General features: G+C 48.6%; 1 protein-coding gene across 1 annotated transcript in view; it reads left to right on the plus strand.

The window, feature by feature from the left end:
* Nucleotides 1-308: 308 nt before the first annotated feature.
* Ano2 (anoctamin 2) overlaps nucleotides 309-20,605 on the plus strand; it is a gene marked incomplete at its 5' end in the record, with an annotated part of 300,185 nt that continues 279,888 nt past the window's right edge. Inside the window, 2 exons of the mRNA XM_051173071.1 lie at nucleotides 309-500; nucleotides 1,739-2,062. Coding sequence (XP_051029028.1) covers nucleotides 309-500; nucleotides 1,739-2,062 — 516 coding nt within the window. The remainder of the gene's footprint in view (nucleotides 501-1,738; nucleotides 2,063-20,605) is intronic.

Here is a 20,605-nt window from a genome sequence, read left to right on the forward strand (position 1 = left end):
GTAGGGCTGTCCAGGGTGCCTACTGGCCTTGATGCCCTGGGAGAGACCCTGGGAGAGTCCTGTCTCCCTGGGAGTGCTGCACCTACCCTGGCTCATCTGATGCCTTCTTGTCCCAGACCACAGGCAGACTCACTGGCCAGCTCTCTTGGCCTCAGGGATAAAGTAAGGACAGAACAACAGTGGCTCCGTGGTGGAGAGCTTTCCCGGCAGGCACCATACCCTGGTTTGAGTCCGCCATTGTACGTCTTTTTCTCACTGCCTTAGGTCTGTGCCTAGAGAGTCCTGTCACTTGAACTTGTGCTATCTCTCTTGTCTTCCTCACAGATATCCCTCTACTCCCTGGATCTCCCCGTCGGCTGAGTTCTCGGACAGTGGCCAGAGGAGGCCAGGGCCCCAAACAGTACCTCAGTGTGCCAAGTCCCAGGGCCCCAGGTCAGAGGGACAGTTCTAGCCGACACTCTGGCCAGGTCTCCAGGAGAGAGTGTTCCCGTGACAGTTCTGTGAGTACAGATGGACATCACAGGGAGCTTCCCACCTGGCCATCCTGTCATTTGAGGCTTGTGTGTGCTTATGTGAAAAGCCCCGGGTTTCTACTAGAGTCTTCCTCTTCTCAAAGCCAGGCGCGTTTTTCAGCAACCCTGGCTATCCTCTTCAGTGAAAAGTCTGGGCTGGAGAAGGTGAGAGGCAGATGACTCCTACCTGTTGGGCTGTAGACTCCTGGGCTCAGTTCCCACAGGCCTGAGTGAGAAACCCTTCTCCTTAGCTGTGGTGGCTCCGAGCCTCTCTCCAGTGCCTGGCATTTCATCTGGTTGCCCCGGTGACCTCTCAGGTGGCTGCTGAGGCAGCTGGGTATCAAACCAGTAATAAACAAGGAAACACCCAGAGGGAGGGAGGCAGGTCCCTGGCCTGCTCCGCCTTGCTCCCTTTCCTACTCTTCTCTCTACCTTTCCATTCCAGAGTGGAAGCTAGAGAAAGCAGTCAGCTGCCCTGCCTCTGTCACAGGCAGGGTCCTTGCTAGTGGCTGGGGAGGAGGGAGAAGAGGAGGATGTGGATTTGTGAGGGGCGGAGTGTCCAGTGAATTCCTGTGGGTAGGAGAGGAGACTAGCGATTGGCCTTTGTTGTGATGGATCCAGAACACTTGCCAGTGAGTACTCTGTGCGCGCTTACGGAGAGTGTTTGCAGGCTCGTGTGCAGCTGGCTCTGCCAGGAACAGCACATGTGTGGGTGTGCCGTGGTGCATGTGGAGGGCTGTGCATCAGTTTGCCTTTGTGTGCCTGTGCACATGGACCCCTTCCCTGGTGTGCAGAAATGCTGAGTCAGGGAGGTGTGAGTGGAGGGCACTGTCTGCAGGTGTTATGTGTGTGTTGGTGAGCAGGAGTGTGCATGGGCTTCAGGGCTGGGGAGAAGCCATGCGGACTGACAAGGGTGCGCTGCCGTGTGTGCAGTGTCCCTGCTCCTCTCTGCTTCTCCGTCTCCGTTCCTCTGTCTCTTTGCCTCTTTCTATCTCTGGGTCTCGCTGTGTCTCTGTCTCTCTCTGTGTATACACATTGGATACCAGAGCATGTGTGAAGGTGCTGATGACCAGGCAGCACAGGAGGGTGGAGGCCACATGTGACAGGTGGGCTTAGGCTGCAGATCCCTTCACTAGACAGGCAGGGCCTCTGGATCTGAGAGCATCAGGACATGCTCTCAGCCACCTTACTCATCTGGCCTCCTCTGTGTTACTTTCTCTGGCCAGGTCATCAATAACTACCTGGATGCCAATGAACCCCCGTCGGAAGCCCGTTTGAGCCGGATGCACTTCCACGACAACCAGAGGAAAGTTGATTATGTGCTTGCATACCACTACCGGAAACGAGGGGCACACCAGGGCCATGGTTCCCCTGGACATTCACTGGCTGTTATCTCCAATGGGGAGACAGGCAAGGAGCGCCTTGCTGGAGGCCCTGGTGATATCGAACTTGGGCCACTGGATGCTCTGGAAGAGGAACGCAGGGGGCAGCGAGATGAATTTGAACACAACCTGATGGCAGCTGGGCTGGAGCTGGAGAAGGACTTGGAGGTGAGGCTGGCTAGGCTACAGGTCTCAGGGTGGGATGGGCCTCTGGTGGTCAGTGCTACCTTAAGAAGGCTTTGGCTTTGCTCTGGCAGACTGTGTGTGTGTGTGTGTGTGTGTGCGCGCGCGTGCGTGCGTGCATGCGTGTGTGGTGTGTGTGTGTGTGTGCGCGCGTGTGCGCGTGCGTGCGTGCATGCGTGTGTGGTGTGTGTGTGTGTGTGTGTGTGTGTGTGTGTGTGTGTGTGTGCGCAAAGCAGATACTTTTGCCCAGGGTCTTGCAGGAGAGTCTTGTATTGTGATACCTTTGGCCAGGAGGTTCCATGCTGCTGAGGGATGGTGGTGTACCACGCCCACTCCTGATCAAGCACACACAAAGCACCCGGCAGTCTGGTTAGAAACTGCAGGTGAGACATGGTTCCCTGCAGGTCTGTGGTTTTCTTCAGAGTGGTTTTCTTGCACAAAAACCCGGTTTTCCTGTTGAACTTGAAAAATAAGGCTTTCCCAGAGCTCCCCGAGGAATCTGTCATGAGATACTTTAGGGGACTGAATGGGACACCATTGAGTATATTTTATAAATCTCCAAGTGTGTGTGTATGTGTGCTTGCACATCTGTTAATTGCCTCTGGTAAGCAGACTAAGGTAATCCACGGAAATCCACTCACCCACCCACCACCTATCCATCCATTCACCCACCTATCCTTCTATCCACCCACTTATCCACCATCCTATCCGCCCACCCACCTACCCTCCCATCCACCTACCCACCCACATATCCATCCACCCCACCCACCCACCTATTCATCCACCTACCCAGCCACCCATTTATCCACCCCCACTCAACCATCCAGTCACCCATCCATGTATTGCCTATCCATAGCACTCTGATCTTGTCAAAACATCCTGGCCTTACTCTTTCTTCCAAATGCATCTATTGCTAATCTTCTCTTCTCCAAACTTCTATTCCAGGCCAGCTACCAGCCTGCCCTTAGTTGTGGGTTGGGGTTACCCTGGCCTCAGGGTGTTGACTTTGATGGAGTCTTCTCTTCAGGGATTCTTGCTCAGACCCATGCATGCTTATGCCCTCATGTCCCTGCTCTTCCCTCCTCCCCTAGTCATCCCTGATAAAATCCCATCCTGCCTTTTACTCTCCACCCTGGCCCCTGCTCTGCATTACTCCATCCCATTTAGTTCAGCACTGCCACCTACCTACAGCGATGTGGTAGGTTTGTCTCTTATCTGCCCCACCAGCTCCATGAAGGCTGGGACCTGGGATAGAATCTCTCTCTCAGTAGGGGTCTAATAACTGCTAATTGTATAATTGGTTGGCCTTTTAGAGGAACCGTAGGCTCCTTGCTGGGCTGTGGTTGTTACATATTCCACTGTCGTAGGGAAATGAAAACATCTAGCACAATATCTCATATACATGAGGTGCTCAATGAGTGTTTACTATGATTTTTATACCATTTTTTTTCATGTAATGTTTTGACCATGTTTTCCCACTCCTCTAACTCTTCCCAGGTTCTCCCTATCTTCTTATCATGTGTCCCCCCAAACAGCTGACCAACAACCAAACAAAAGACCAGTAAGATAAAAAAAAAATGCTATAATGAACCAAAAAGTCCACAAAAAGCCAAAGAATTTATTTTGTGTTGGCCACTTACTCTTGAGCACCTGGCCTTCCCTGGAGTATGGTTGACATACTCAGTGACACTCCATTGGAGAAAATGGATTTTCCCTTTGGCAGCAAGTATTAGCTTCAAATAGCTTCCTGAATAGGGGTGGGACCCCTGGACCACTTTTCCTTCCCAGTTCTGGGAATCCATCTGGCTTGAACCTGTGCAGGTTCTTCTGCGCACACTGCCACAGTCCCTGGAAAGTCATGTGTGCATCAGTCCTGTTGTCTAGAAGACACAGTTTCCTTTGAGTCACCCATCACCTTTTATAATCTGTGCTTTGCCTCTTCCAAATAGGTTCCTGAGCCTTGAGGGGAGGGGTTTGATGGAGGCATCACATTTAGGACTGGGCCGTTTTCAAAAGTGACATGCTGAAAGTTGGGAAGGTATTCTAACCGGGAATCTAATTTGCAAGGTTAACATTAATGTAGTCCTCATTACTGGAAGGGCCCTCAGAGGACATACATCCCTTCTCTGTCCTGAGGTGGGATACATGTATTTTGGCCCAGGCCCTTGTGGTACTTATTTTCATGGCTCATCCAGAATCCTGTGGCAGGAGAAATTTCTCTAGGTCACCTTCTCACCAGAAGAGGAGACCATTACTTGTTGGATCACTTTGGGCCCCTCTACTGTGGCCTACTGGTTTTTGCCATTTGAAACCCAAAGCTTATTTGGTTCTTCTGCTAGGAGTCACCTGAGCAGGTGACTTCCAGGTCATGGTACTTGTAGTTCACACAGCTGTCTCTGATGTCAGGGAGTAAAGGACTTGGTTGGGAAATAGTACAGGTCACACTCAGGAGGGGGCACTCAGAAGGCAGTCGAGGTGTATTGCTTCTCATATATTTTCTAACTCAGGACCTTGGGCAGATACATTCTTCCCGGGGTTGGTAAAAAGATTGAACATATCAAGCAGATGCTGCTATTATTATTATTATTATTCAAACTTCTACATATAACAAAGTGTAGATGCTTCATTAAAATTGAATTTCAGATCAACAACGAGAAACTGTAGAAAAAAACATTTTTTTTAAAAAAAAATATAGCTCAAATGTGCTTTATGTGGTATTAGGGATATGTATTGAACATTGACCTGAAATCCACAATCTACAGTAGCTGGCCTGGTCCTTTTTTTTTTTTTTTTTTTTTTTTTGATTTAGATAAAGATTATCCCCCCCCCTTTAATTTAAATTTGAAACAAGGTTGTTTTATATGTCAATCCCACTTCCTTTACCCTCCCCTCCTCTGCTGTCTCCCTCCCCTCTTCTATCCCCTTTCTGCTCCCCGGGGAGGATAAGGCCTTCCATGGGGGATCTTCAAAGTCTGTCATATCATTTGGAACAGGGTCCAGGCCCTCCCCCATGTGTCTAGGCTGAGAGAGTATCCCTCTATTTGGAATGGGCTTCCAAAGAACATTCGTATACTAGGGATAAATACTGATCCATTACCAGAGGCCCCATAGACTGCCCAGTCCTCCTCACTAACACCCACGTTCAGGGGATCTGGGTTGGTCCTATGCTGGTTTCCCAGCTATCAGACTGGGGTCCATGAGCTCCCCCTTGTTCAAGTAAGCTGTTTCTGTGGGTTTCTCCAGCCTGGTCTTTACCCCTTTGCTCATCACTCCTCCCTCTCTGTAACTGGATTCCAGGAATTTAGCTCAGTATTTAGTTGTGAGTGTCTGTTTCTGCTTCCACCAGCTACTAGATAAAGGCTCTAGGATGGTGTATAAGGTAGTCATCAATATCATTATTAGGGAAAGGCATTAAGGGTAGCCTCTCCACTATTGCTTAGATTGTTAGTTGGGTTCATTCTTGTAGATCTCTGGACATTTCCCTAGTGCCAGATTTCTTCTTAAATCTATAATGGCTGGCCTGATCTTTTATCATGGCCAACAGTGTATCTGGTCAGCCTCAGTGCCCTCTGCATAGTGCTTTTGAGCCAGGCTGAGACTATGGAGGGCGCAGAGATAGCTGAGTGACTAATATTAGTTCTTCTATAAAGCTCTGTATTGTACAACTACCAAGCATATTCCTTCCCAGCCCCATCCTGGCTTTGAGGTTCAATTAGCTCTTCTCCCTGAGGGCTCAGCATCCCTGAACCATCCTGTCATCCCACTCAAGGAGCCATCATGACCAACTCTCTTGTAAGATTCCCTCTCTCTGACAAGTTCTCCTGATTTGTGTTGGGCTACAACATGGGAAAAGTTAACTGTTCTCCGCACCCATGGCATGCCATGGTCATCATTGTCATCTGCAAACACTTACTTCCCACAGCCATCACTGCCTACTCTCTCCATAGGCAATCATTCTAGTACATCGTGGTTCTGGGAAATGCTGTATGCAATTTTGTTATTTTTTTAAATAGACTATTATTTAGAACTGTTTTTATTGTTACAGCAAAATGGGAAGTAGTGTATAGAGCTCTTATGGTCCTACTCTGTGCCTGGCTTCCCCTGTTATTACCTTCTTATTACTGTGGCACTGTTGTTACAATCAATGAAGCAACATTGACACATTGTTATTAACTAAAATCCATGTTCTATTCAGATTTGTTTCTGACTGCCTGTCCTTTATTCTAGACTCCCCTCCCAAGCTATAACATTGTATTCCACCATTTTATCTCCTTAGGTTCTGTTTGGGGTTCACATTTTTTTGGTTTGTTTTGCAGGGATTCTGAATTTTAAATTCACTTGAAACACACTTTCCCCAGCTCTCTCTTTTTGCTTTTCTGCTTCAGTGCTGGAGTCCGGCTCCTTCATGCTCTGCACATGTGTCTCATATGTTATTTCTAAAGGGTCCTTGGCAGTCACCAAAGTTGACCTTATTACCCCCCTCACAGAAAGAGACCCTCAGGTTGCCTCTCACAGTGTGCTCCCCCAACACTGTGACTGAGGGTAAATTGTCAACCCCTGCAGGGCCTGCAGGGCCAGCATTTTATAATCTTCTTGTTCCCCACCCCCATTCTGGTGCTAAATTTGGTGGGAGAGTCATCCGTGGAGCCTGTGGGTTTCTGAACAACTTCTCATCGAGGTGCTCAGCCTTTGAGCGAGCATGAGCCTAGAGCATGGGCGCTGCATGGGAGGGGCCTTGCCAGAGATCAGCAGGCAGTTTAAAGGGCAGCTTCAGTGGCTCCTCCTGCTTGGTTGCCCTTCCTTCTGGGCTGGGTTGCTTCTTAGGCTCTGATTTGACTTTAAGAACAGTGAAATGGAAAAAGGGTTTCTATTAGACACCTATTAAAGTTATCGGAAAAGAACTTTGTGTCCACCAGGCTCTGAGTAGAATTCTTTTCTGTCCTTCTCTTTGGACAGAATGGTGCTGCGGTATGCGGTACACCCCACAGCTGGTGCTTCAGTTTTTTTTTTTATTTTTTATTTTTTTGCTTTGTTCTGAGTGTGATTTTTATTGGATTGACTCATTCATGCTCATCCTTCGATGGCAATTCTGAATGTTGTCATAGGGATGGGAACTAGCTCATTTGCCTGGCCAGCTAATAATAGTTTAAGTTAGAACCATCCCGGAGATGCCTGTGGCTCGCAGAGGAACTTGCGTCCTTGTTACCCACTCATATAACTGAGGACCACTCCTTCAGATGTGGGCACTCTTCTAAATGGGAGGACAATTGCAGTAGTCTAGGAGTGTCCTCCACCAGAACCAACATCCCTCTAGTCCCAGGGGCTGTGGAGTAAGATGGATAAGGCCTCTGTGGAAGTGCTAGGAGGTTCCACCTGTCCAGCCATACTTTCCAGACCTTCTGCATTGGACTAAAGAGCCAGCAGGACAGAACGGAGACTGAGATTCATGGTGTCGCCAGGGGCATTTGAGGGGAGTCCTAGAGGCAGGTATAGTGTGGGCAGAGGCTGGGGGACTGGTCAGACATTTTCAGGCAAGACCTCATCGCACACTTCAGGCCTTGAAATCTCAAGCCCATGCAGGAGTGGAAGAGAAGGTATCCACAGGGGGTCCGATGGCCCCTGACTGAGGAGGGTTAGCTCTCCTGGGATCAGGCACCAGGGAGCTGATCATTGTTGCTGACGCTACTGAACATGACTTACCATCTTCAGCAGCTCTGTGACCTTTCCTGGCCGAGTCAGGCACGGAGTGGACAATGTGCTGACTGGGAGGCCCCAGTGACCCCAGCTTCCTTCAAGGCACTGAGCTCTTTTTCTCCCCTTCTTAGCATCAGGTGAGAACCAAGGTGGGCATAAAACCTTCTCCTGCAAGAGACTCCTGTCTGAGCCACAGGACAGTTACGTTACCCATGTCCTGACTGCTAGCCTGGGCATCTGACAGTGGATCCCGAGTAACTGCACCCATTAAAGGGACTGGAAAGGGACACAGGGTGTGTGTGACATAACCTCTCAATAAGGTCCATTTGGAGACAGGCATGAAGGCAAGGGAATTGGAATCTTTTTACTGTATTAAAATAAGTGACTATGTACCTTCCCCCTCCTCTTCTTCATCCTCCTCCTTTTTCTTCTTCTATGATTGAATGATTAAAACACCTCTCCTCTGAAGGAATTAGAATTAGGTGACTTTGGGATATTCCCGATTGGATCTGTGGTTCCATGAAGCATGCTTTTGTTCTGACGGGGCCCGCCCTCAGTCTTTACACATGTCCTGTAGGTGGGGGCCACTCCCATCAAGAATCTATAGAGAGCTTGGCAGGTGCTAGGAGTTGAGGTCTTGAGAAGTGAAGTTGGGGTGCTGTGTCCCTATTTTCTAGCTGGAGTGTGTATTAATAGTTGCAGAGTAATGAGGCCGGGAGCCTGGGCCCTTTGGTCTCTGGAGCGCTAGGCAACCTGGGTGACCATCCCTCCCTTCATGCTGCAGTCATAGCCTTCCAGGAGAGATGGTGACACCTGCTGCAGCTGATCTTGCTCTTCCAAAGCTCATGCCAAGCCAGCCTCTCCTCTTAGGATTCCAGATCTTGCTTTGGTTTTCCTCCTGAGAAAAAGCTAGGACTTCAAATCCCGAAAACCCTGCTGTTTGGTTTCCTAGGGTGACAGTAGCAGTGTGCCGCAGGCATCCACTGAGCAGGTAGCACGGGCTGGAGTGAGGGTGGTGGTATGCTTCTGTGGGAACAAGGTCTTCAGAGACCGACCGACTCCATTAGGAAGTGAGCCTTTGGCCTCCTCAGGAGAGGTGGGGGGTGTGTTCCCAGGAAGGGCCTGGCCAGCACAAGGATACGGGGTTTGGTGCTGCTCCGCCCCTGTCCTGTTGTGTGTCTGTGGTGCTTTCAGAAGTATGAGGCTCTCCCCTGGCCTTGGATGTGCTCCTCACTCCCACCCCACGGCGTCAGCTGGAGCCTTGGGCTTCTCTCGGGCCTCTTTCCCACTCTGAGAGGTCTTTAGGGACACAACAAGACAGCCCAGCATCCATCCCCTGGGACCATACAGCTGAGAGCAGAGCCACAGAAGGTAGGTGGGGACAGATTTCAGTGGGCGGGCCTGGGGTAGGGACCCAGAGGAAAGCAAGGATGGAGATGAAGCCCCATCCCCACCCCAAGCCAGGAGTCTATTTCCTTATAATAAGAAAAGGAACAAAAATGGGCATCCGGTCTTCTCATCTGGTGCTTACCCTAGCAACCCTCACTCCCAGTTTCTACTCCTCCCTGGGGTAGTCCTTGTATCCTCACCCTCTGAGCTGTGGAGACTACATTGTCAAGGATTTGAATGAGCAATGGCTTTAGGCAGAGCAGACAGGGATGTGCATGAGTTCTTTCTCCAGTGTTTCATTTACCAGCAGGTACCTCTAGTGGTACTGGATAGATGCTCTGGGCTCCAACTTGTCATGTCCATTGTACAATCCCAGAGAGCACAAACCACACTTATCCTTGTGAAGGGCTCTGGCCCAGGGCACCCAATTTTCTGGTTGTGCTTTTTGCTTGTTTTCTGTTACCACGTGCTATTCGGGAAGAGATGGGATCGAAGAGCATTACAGTTGTGAAGATTTGGGGTGATTTCTTCGCATTAGAGAGTAGGTACTGTGAAGTTCAGGAGAGGATGGGGCTTGCAGCTCACTACAGTAGTCAATCTTTAATCAAGTGACCTGACCACAGGCAGCATGTGTGCAAGCACACCAGGCCGGGAGAGTTAACTTCTGCCCTCTTAGCCTGTTTCCCTGGAAGCTAAGTTATCTTCCTAGAATCCTGATGGTGCCAGGTATGATGGCACTGGGGGTTCACAGATGGGGCCCCAACAGTGGGCTATGCTGGCCACCAGGTATCCCCACATCACTCCGACTTCCTGTGGTCATTTCCCAATCTCTATGGTGAAGAGAGAGTTGGGCAACAATTGATCTCTTCCCTGTTGATCATTTCCTCTGCAGCATCGCCGGGTGTTTTGGGCTCTGGGAGACACACTGTGAAAGAAATCCCCTTTCCATTTGTCACATGAGTGTCCAGGGTCATTGCCCATGCTTGTGCTGTCCCTCCAATGGCAGAGATGAAAAGGCAGCTGTGGGAGAAGTTGGTGGACTCAAGTCTTTGAGCCCCTCGCTCTTGTTTCTCAACTTGTGACATTTCTGAAGCCTCTTCTAAGCACTGGGTGACACTGGGGCTGATAAAACTCAGTCCATGCTTTCAGGGTAGGGCAGACTTACCAAGAGAATCACACAGAAGCTCAGTGAAATGTGCAGAGAGTCTTGGAGAATGACATGGGAATTCCAAACCCTGCCTTAAAGCTCCTGGGTAAGCCAACCTTCCGTGCCTCTGTCCCTGCTGATGCCATCCAGGCAGATGTGAATGGGCTGTGTCCCCATGCTTACCAAAACTTCAAGAAGGGTTCACCTGCAGTATGCCAAGATGCTGGTGTGGGCTGTGCACATTTAGACTGCAGCTGCTTTTATTAACACTCCGACCGGACCGGACGCCTGATAGAAACACCTTAAAGGAGGGAAGGTTAATTTGGTTCCTGATCTCTGAGGTTTCTCCCCATGATTACTTGATCTCTTGTATTTGGGAAGGACATCATGGTAGTGGGAGAATGTGAGAGAAGGTTTTCCCATGGCAGATAGGAAGCAGAGAAAAGGGCAGTCAGGGTCTGTCTCCCCACTCAGTAAATACTCTCTGGGAGTCCCATCGTGGACACCCACGGATGTGCATCATCAGTCTCCAAGGTGAGTCTATATGTTTTGGTTGTGAGCCTAGCTTTTAATGGCCAAGGCAACTCTCCAGCCCTCCAGGATTATTCTAAATATAGTTGACAGCGAAGATTAACCACCAAAGGGAGTTTAACTAAAGTGGGTTTTGCCCACAGCAGAACAGGTCAACCTCCATTGACAGATGGTGAGTGGTTGGGGACACCTCAGTCTTTGTGTCATTTCTGTGCAAAGAGCCTTCCTGCCACCACTGGTCTGCGATACCTGATGACCTCCATCCTTGATGATTTTGTGAATGGAATTCAGGGTTAGAATCCAGAAACTCAGATGGCAGGAAACCAACCTTAGCTGAAAGTTAGCATTCACTACAATTAAAGTTATAGACAAATTCCTACATCATTTATGTGTTTCTATGACTTTGCCATTAATAAGAATGACCATAAATAGGTTTGTGTCATATCTTGGTCCTGCTAGAAATATTTTAAAAGATTGCATTCATCCCTATGTATTGTTTTTTTTTTTTTTGAGTTGTGACATATTTTTGGCCATATTTAGGTTGTATTTGTTTACTTAGCTTTGGGGGTGAGTCCTTGGGAACCACATACTTTACCTTTTGAGACAACATCTCTCTCTAGGACCTGGGGCTCATTAAGAAGGTCAGGCTGGCCTCCTCCATGTTAGGGTTTCAGGTAGGCACAGCCACGTCCTGCCTTTTCATGGGTGCTGAGGATCTGAACACAGGTCACCATGCTCACTGGGAAAGCATTTTATGACCATATCCCCAGCCCCTGTTTGTACTTGAAAATCCCCTTTCTGGGAACTTAGTCTTCTTATCTTTATTGTCCATTTATAAACAGACAAAGGATAAAATGTATTTCACTGGTATGTCTTGGGTTTCCCTGTCTCAAAAAAGTTGACAAACTATTGCATACCTTTTCCAAACATATTCACCTATCAGGAGTCTTGCCTGCCTTGTGTGAAGGGAGGCTGCCTGGAGACACTTGTGGCTTCTGCTTATGGACTGGTAGGAAATCTTGTTTTGGGGGCATGATTTTGGGAACCTGTGAATTAGTCCCTAGAGCAGGCTTGTGCTTTAGAGGCAGGTTAGTGCCACGGTCTATTTGAGCCAGAAAGAGAGTGAGCATGCTGAGGCATCTATTTCTGGGTCCTGCTCTCTCCTACTTCTTCCTGGAGCTGAGACTTCACAGGGGACGGGAAAAGGCTAGCCATAAATCATAGCTTCCCAAATTGTGAGTCTGACAATACTGATTTTATATAGCTTGGGTGGAGGTAGTCTGACTGAAATAAAAGTTGACAGGCTGGGATGTAGGTAAAGGAGTGTGTTTGCCTAGCATGCTCCAACCCCTAAACTAGAGGCTAGTCCTGAAGAAAAGGCTCTGAACTAAAGTACAGCTCAAGGATGCTTTCCCAGCTCACTGAGCAATGGCATGAATACAGTAACTTTCTCAGTTTTTATTTTTTCTTATGTATCTTCTGTTAAACCCTTATAAGCTGTTACTCTTCTTACAGTACAGGAGAGCAGAAATGTGGAAGAATTTGCACATAAAGTCATAGAGGTGGCCAGCCATATTTCATATCACAGTTTAATCTAGCCTGTGCTTTTTTGTTGTTGCAAGCACCGTGGATCTATTCACAAAGACATTCCTAGTTTGAATGCTGGAATTAAATATTCAGGGAGTTTGTATAACTTTGCCATTTATTTTGCAAAGGTAACTGGGCCCTGTGAGTCTCCAAGGCCCCTTCCTGTCCTACCATTCCCAAACTTACAACATCCAGCCATGCATTGTGTTTGGACGGATGACTCTTGCTTTGGGTGCATGGATTTGTGGGTTTGGGTGCAATGGTGTGTAGTGAGATATCCACCCCACCCGCACCTGTAGCACTGACCACACCCATTTGGGCATGGTCACAGGTGCTGACGTGACAGTGGGGATGGCTAGGTCTGGGGTCCCTCACCCCAGCTCGCTCTCTTGCTTCCTGGTGGGGTCGCGGAAAGCATCCGGGTGGTAGGGTGGCATCTGTGGAGCAGGAATCCGTGGTGGTCATCTGTTTCATGTGTAAGTAATTCTCCCTGAATAAACCTCACTTAACTTATACTGAGTCCAGTGAATCTTGATTCCCATGCATTAGTGGTGGCCTTTCTCCAAAGGAGACTATCATGGTTTAATAAGAATCAGGAAAAACAGGCTGAATAGATGTTTATTCAGGGAGAAATAACTTACAACAGAGACACATGAACACCTGCAGGTTCCTGGTCCCAAGAATGCCTCTGGATGCTCCTCTGTCCCCATCCTGCAAGCAAGAGTGAGCTCTGGGTCCCTTCCCCAGACCTAGTTCCCCCAGGTAATGTCCATCCCTGTCCCCACCTGTAATGGGCATGGTCAATGCCACAGGTGCAGACAAAGTGAATATCTTACTACAGGAGACAATGCATTTGTTTTTGGGTAGGTCACCAACAAAAGTCATGGCTCATCCCATGTATTCCCAGCCTTCTTTAGTCTGTGGTTGATGAGTAGAAGGGGACACAAGATGATACTTATGGTGGGAATAAAGGCAGGGACCGTTGGCCAGGTTGTTTGCTGAGTTAGTGTCTACTAAAAAGGACAGATGCATCCTGGGGACCTGTGATGGTTAAGAGGGAACCTCGATTGAGTGAGTTCTTCTGTAAGATTGGCCTGTAGGCAAGACTGTGGTGGCATCTTCTTGATTAATACTTAATGTGGGATGGCTCAGCTCACTACGGGCAATGCCACTCCTGGACCAGTGGTCCTGGGTTGTATAAGAAAGGTAGCTGAGCAAGACAAGAGAGACAGGAGGAGAAGGAGCAAGCCAGTGAGCGGCACTCCTGTACGGTCTCTGCTTCCAGGTCCAACCTTGAGCTCCTGCCTGCTTTTCCCCAGTGACAGACAATAATGTGGAAGTGTAAGCCAAATAAACCCTTTCCTGCCCAAGTAGCCTTTGGTCATAGTTTTAACCACAATAAAAATCAAACTAGGACAGAATTCTGCCTTCAGTTCCGTGTCTTTTCCTGCCCAGATGGTCAGCTGAAATCAGAGGGTTTCTCAATCTCCTAGCAAGATTCAAGGGGCATGCCATGTGGCCTTGGGGCTCTTAGGGAAACCTGGGGCCATTCTGATGTCTACAGGATGTGAACTCGGTTTGGGGGCATTGTTGGCTTGGGTGGGGCCTCATCTGCTGCAGTCTACTGTATCATGTTGGACCCTGTAGGCACTGGAGTCTGGGCCTGGACCAGGTGTTGATGGTGTTCTGTCTGCAGCATTGAGTTTCCATTTAGGAACCAACGATTTGTAGTTGTTGAGGGCTGAGGTCACGTTCCTGAATCTCAGAGCTCTTCCAGCTTGGGATCTTGTGATCTTACCTCACCCACAGCTATGGGAAGCCTGGTGTTTCTCAAGCCTCAGGCATGGCCCATGGCTTTTTGCATCATTTTGGGAACATCTAGTCAGGAGGGAAGGAATCTGATGGATGTGCTGCGATGTTCCCTCCTCTGTCAGGTGCAAGCACAGGAACCCCCAAAGGTTTCAGGGTGAAAGCTGTGAACCCCTTAGAGCTTGTGTGGGCCTGCTGTTGGTGCCTTGTGCACACTGCCCATTTGTGCTTACAGTGAGGTGTGTGTTGCCATGTACCGTCCCCAGGATGCACTGTGAAGGTGGGAACACATGTTTAGAGTGGCCTGGGCCAAAGCTTGTGAGCATGGGCTGCTTGTTGAGTGATTAGAAAATCAGGAGGTGACTTGTGTCCTCTTTTCCAGCAGTGTGTCACTCTGGGATGAAATCTGGACGCAGAGGCAGAGTGAAGGGCCTGCTTCCATGGCATGAATCTTTGTGCAAGTTCTTGACCACACTGGTTCTGTCTCGTATTTGTGATCTGTAACTGACAGCTGTCTGGGGGAAATAGGTCTTGAGTTGTAGATTATAATGAGACAGACCCAAGTTAACTCACTTAGTGTTGTAGTTAGGGTTTCTACTGGTGTGATGATACACCATGACCACAGCTTGTGGAGAAAAGGGTTTATGCTGCTTACACTTACATACCATAGTCCATGATTGAAGGAAATCAGGACAGGAACTCAGGCCGTATAGAAACCTGGAGTCAGGAACTGGTGCAGAGGCCATGGAGGAGTGCTGCTTATTGGCTTGCTCCTCATGGCTTGCTCAGCCTGCTTTGTTATAGAACCCAGGACTGCCAGCACAGGCATGACGTCACCTGCAATTGGCTGGGCTCTCCCACATCAATCAAGAAAATCACCACAGGCTTGTGCACAAGCCAGTGTAGTGGAGGTCTTTTTTCAGTTAGGTCCTGCTTCCAAAATGGCTTTAGCTAGTGTTAAATGGACACAAGACTAGCCAGCATATCCACCTGGCTCACTTTTGCATTTTTACTCCTGGTATGTTTCCTACCACCTGAGCAGAGTCAAGCTTCTTTCCCACCTTCACTTTTTAAAAACAACTTTTAACATTTACTTTTATTTTGTGGGTATGGGTGTTTTGCTTGCATGCATGTCTATGTAGCATGCACTCATGCAGTGCTCTCAGAGACCAGGGGAAGTCAATTGGGTTCCCTGGGGTTGAATTTACAGACATTTGTGAGCAGTCATGTTTGTTTTGGGAATCAAATCTGGGTCTTCTGGAAGAGTGACCAGTGCTCTTAACCACTGAGCCTTCTCTCCAGCCCTTCTCCCTATCTTCTGAAGGAATGTAACTGTCTCATGAGAGGTCAGAAGAACTGTGGTGGCCTATTGAATTCCTGAACAGCTCCATAGTCCAAAGTAGTAGGGAGTTGGTGACTTGCACAAGCTATGTCACCCAGGATCTGGACCTGAGCCAGAGTTATGTGGCTACAGTGTCCTTCTGATCCCACCCTCTGTGTGTAGATGGGGGAGGGTGGTCCTGCCTCCAAGAATCAGAGTACTGGTTGTTTAGAAGGGCCCAGGAGTGGAAAACAAAGGCTCCATTCCTGACTTCCTCTCTCTACAGACTGTCTCCTTTCTTACCAGTTCGAGATGTGAGGTGGTGGGCTGGGGATAGCAGAGGTTCCTGTATCTTCCTTAAGTGCCTAGCTAGGGGCTATGCCTACGGCCATACTCAGTCTGTACCAGATGACTCTTGAGATGGATGGCTGAGCCTGAAGCCAGAAGGCAGGGATGACAGGATTCCTGGAAGGCTAAGCTAGGATGACCCTAAGTTGGGGCCAGTGCCCAGGCTGTGGAGGGTTTGGGCCCAGTGGAATCTGGAGCTCTTATGAGGGCACAGCAAAACAGAGGGGACAGTGTGACATGCCAGCACATGGGAGGGCTGAGCTGAGATTGTTCCTAGCTGTGTCACTTATTTCTTCCCCTGGGTACCTAGAGGGATGAGATGGAGCAAGGAGGTAGCTTCTCATGGGTACTGTCTGCTTTCTTCTTCAGGGGTCCTTCTTTTCCTTCAAGCATAGTTAGTCCCTTGTTCTGACTGCCCATGACTGTCCCGGTTCACTGCAGCCACCCTTCTGAAAAACCATGATCAAAGCCACACCAGCAGGTAGAACAGAGCCCTGGAAGCCACACTATACTGGCTCTTCTGCAATAGCCCTGGCTCCAGAAGGGACTGACCCCCCTTCCTTCACCCTGGCCTTCTTAAGCTGCTTATTTCAGAGTCTGATGTGTGTCAGCTGTGTGATGTGTGAGTGCAGAGGCCTCACAGGCCCCAAGAAGAGGAACACAGCTATACAGGGAGCATCTCCTGGGATGTCATTGTTCAGTGAAAAAAAGAGACTAGAGATTGCTCCACACCACTAACGGTGACCATGTAAACGTGCTGTTACATTCACCTGGAGGCTAATTACACAGGGCAGATTCCTAATCTGCTCGCCGCCTCTTGCATTCTGGGTCATTCCAGCCTTTGCAAGGATGCTCAGGGAAGGGAAGCTAATTCAGTTATTAATCCCAGCCTAAGCCAGGCAGAATTACATGGATAGGCTAGGATCTCTTGGCTCCAAATGCACAGCATAATTCCCTCCGGGCTATGGCTTATCATCATGACACTTCTACCCATATGGGTAATTGCAAGGTGCCTGCACTGACATTGTCTTCCCTGTGTCTCTGTCCATTCTCCATTCCTCTCTACACACATCCTGTCTCACTATAGCAAACAGTAACTGAGAATGGTAAGGGTGGGTGGAAATTCCTAGAAGGAGGAAGTTCTGGTGGAAGACTCAGTTCCAATGCCAGATTGACTCTGCACTCTGGCTCAGTGAGTGAGTGATGTGTGTTTGGATACATTGTATGGTGTCCAGCTCCTTCCGATACATTGTATAATATCCCTACTCCTTCAGATACATTGTATAGAGTCCCACACTCCTTCGGATACATTGTATAGAGTCCCACACTCCTTCGGATACATTGTATAGAGTCCCATACTCTTTCGGATACATTGTATAGTGTCCCAGACTCCTTTAGTTTTCTGCAGAAGCCTAGTTGAGTGACTTTGAAGAAGACGGTACATTATATGGTGGGGAGCTTAAACTTGGGTGAGGAGATGAATGATGTTATAACATTCATCAACACATCTCAGTTGGGATCCTGGAAACCCTGACAGTCACTGCTCTTCCATGTCCTTAATCTTAGAGCTGAGATTTCAAGTGTTTTTGTTGTTCTTAAAAGTGGAGATGACCTTGTGTAAGTCTCAACCAGAGCCCTGGCTGTGCCTCTTGTGGGCCAGGGAGAGGCTCTGACATGTGGCAAGATAGACTTCTACATCAAAGGATAGCAGAAAGATGGAGGACTTCTCAGAGGCTCAAGGAGCCACGGGAATAGGGACATCTTCATGGGGACCATCTTGTGGGACAGCTGCCCCTTTCTTCTTTCCTAAAGCTATCCCAAAATTAGGACCCCAGGTCTAATGCCTCATCACACAATGTCCCACAAGATGGTCCCCAGGAAGAGGTCCCTATTTCTGTGAGTCCTTGGACCTCTGAGCCTTTCATCTTTGTGCTATAGTTTGATCTAGGAATCTAACTTGCCACATGGAACGCTTGTTTTAAAATTTAACCAAATTGCTGTTACAGCGACTGCTTTTTATTATGTTGGTACACATTCGTGCTAATCTATTTTCAGTTTAAAGGTTGAATTTGAAATTCCGTTTTCATTTGAAGCATGATATCCCTCTAACTTCTACTGTTGAGAGGATGCCTCCTTTCTATACACCAAGTACAATTTAGCTAATGAACCTTTTAAAGAAGAGAACTTCTAAACTATCTCTTCTGCTTACTCATGCAATATCTCAATACTCAAGAGGGAAGTTCTTCTTAAGGTCTGACCTAAATCCCTTTAGGGCAACTATATGATGGCAAAGGCGCTGGTCAGATGGCATGCAGTTGATTGGCCCCACTGGGTTTAATGTACGTGAAGATTTGTCTCCAGAGCTTTATTTTGAGGCTCCCATGCTCTAAGCAATGAAGCAAGGGGAGGATTATAGGCCTGGGGAAGAGGGAGTCTCACTGTCTGTAGATCGGAGCCCTTTCCTTAGCTCTGCTTCTGACTTGGGTAAGGTCACATGACTGACCCCAGTACTTGAACTTGAGTGTATCTGTTGGTTTGCCTTCCTCCATCTACCATGTCCTGTGGTGTTGACCAATAAGTCAGTTGTTGGAGTTCCACAGTCACGGTTGATGTTCATGACAAGTTTCAGGGTCATTTTGGCCACACCTTACTTCCTGATCTTGTGCCAGGCTTCCAGATAGCTGCCCATGGCTTCTGCTCTCTCTAGTCTGACTCAGCCTCTCTTCTGCCATCTCAGCTCAGTCTCCATCCTAACCTCCCAGGAGCCCTGGAACAGCTGCTTGGCCTCATCCCTGTTCCCTCCTGGTTCTCATTGGGGTATCACCTCCTTGCATCCAGTTCACAAATCCCCTGGCAATTTCTCTGTCACTGGATCACATTGCAAGCTCCTGTCCAAATGTCGGCTGGTTGCACCCCGTTCCAGGCATTCCTCCTCCCACCCGAGTATTTGTGTTTCTGATTATTTATCCCCAGATGCAATGGCCACAGTTTTTCCAGGTTGAATCCCCTCAATGTTACTTCCTGCCTGAGTTTGCTGACATCTCCTGGTCCCTTCTGCAGCCATAGATGCAGCCATGGAAATGTGGCTTCCCAGGACACCACTTGGGGCCAGGATGGGGACAGCCAGTAACCCTGCTGAGAGGTCCAACCCCTCCAAAGTCAAGAGTCCTCCCAGGAACATGTCTGAACTTATGAACACAGAAAGCCATCCAATGCTCCTAGCAGGAGAGTGACCTAGACAGAGACCTGTCCCAGCTGTTTGCTGTTTTCTGGCTCTTTCCAGTGAGTGAGAACAAGGAGACTCCTTCCTGCCCCCTTGGCCTTGGCTCCTTCTGAGCATCATCGCCAGTTCTAATGAAATACTCAGCAGATGAAGTGAACATGTGCCAAAGAGGGGCGGGGCTGTACTGTGTTGGCCATTTCCTTCCTGGATTCGTGGCTTGGAAGGCACTGTGTGTGCCTCTTCTAAGACGGCAGGGGCCACAAGTCAAATGCCGAGGTTAATTGATAGCCTCCCCATTTTTTTTTGTTAGACGTGAGAGTTTATTTTAAATCCCCTCATTTAATTTCACTGTAAATTGCAATGACTCAGAAAATCAGAGTTGGAAAGGACCTTTGAGAGTCTTTAAACCACATCTCATTTTGCAGATGGAGACTGTGGAGGTTCAGCAATGTATTCAGGTTCATGAAAATGCTTCCCCTTGTCTCCTGACCGATAGATGGATGCTAAGCAAGGCTTGTCAAGTTAAGTCTCAAATGAGGACAGGATGGGGTGGTGAGGGGACCACAACAATGATAACAGGGGACAGGGATGGACTGGGAATGCTAGGGAGCTTAGTAATAGATGCCTGATTAAACAGCCTGGTCTGCAAGGTGTTCTGCCTTCCTTTGCTTCTATTTTCTTTCACTTTTACTCTGAACCAGAATTAGGAAGCAATGCTGGGTACAGTGGAGCAGCCTGCTGTAGCACTCACGGTTAACAATGGTGGCATGGAGATCCAGGGCTGTGCTGCCTGGAGGGCTGGGTGCCAAGAACTTCTGTGGCAGTGGGGCTGGTTCAGTGGAAGAAGCCCACATCCTGCCCCTTTCCATCTTCTTACCCACAGAGGCTTCTCAGCATGACACACATTGCTGGTGTGGAGAGTTCTTCAGAAGAGCTTGATGACTTTGGACTGGTTTTAAAATTCACCTGGGGAAATACACAGCTGCAGTCTAAAACATACACTTGCCTTGCTCTGTTGCTGTCCCCTCCCATCCTGCCTCCATGGTCTGGGAAAGTGCACACACCCCATCTGTAGAGCCACACCGACCCTGGGAATACACTGACTGAGTGCAGTGCAAAGAAAGGGATTAGCTCTCCTGTGGATGGCAAGTTCCACACCAACCCAAGAGGCTGCATGATTCAAACACACTTGTCTGGGATTCCAGGAAGGTCTCTGTCCTGACCTGCAAAGCACCCCCCAGAAACAAAGCTACTTCTCTCCAGGTACCTCCCATATCCCCAGGGAAGAGGCAGAGAAGAGGGACAAACATCTGTGGGTCACCCAAGTCTGAGCCAGACTTATTTGAGCAGAGCTGCTGGGAAGTACCAATGTCTGTTGAATTATGAATCCATCTTATAAATCAAGGCTCCATCTCTAGCCAAGAACATTAGGTGCTCATTGGCCCATTCTTTAATAAGCTAAGCATGAAAGACCCTGGA

The sequence above is a fragment of the Phodopus roborovskii genome, unplaced genomic scaffold (genome assembly GCF_943737965.1).
Source record: "Phodopus roborovskii unplaced genomic scaffold, PHOROB, whole genome shotgun sequence".
NCBI classification, from domain to species: Eukaryota; Metazoa; Chordata; class Mammalia; order Rodentia; family Cricetidae; genus Phodopus; species Phodopus roborovskii.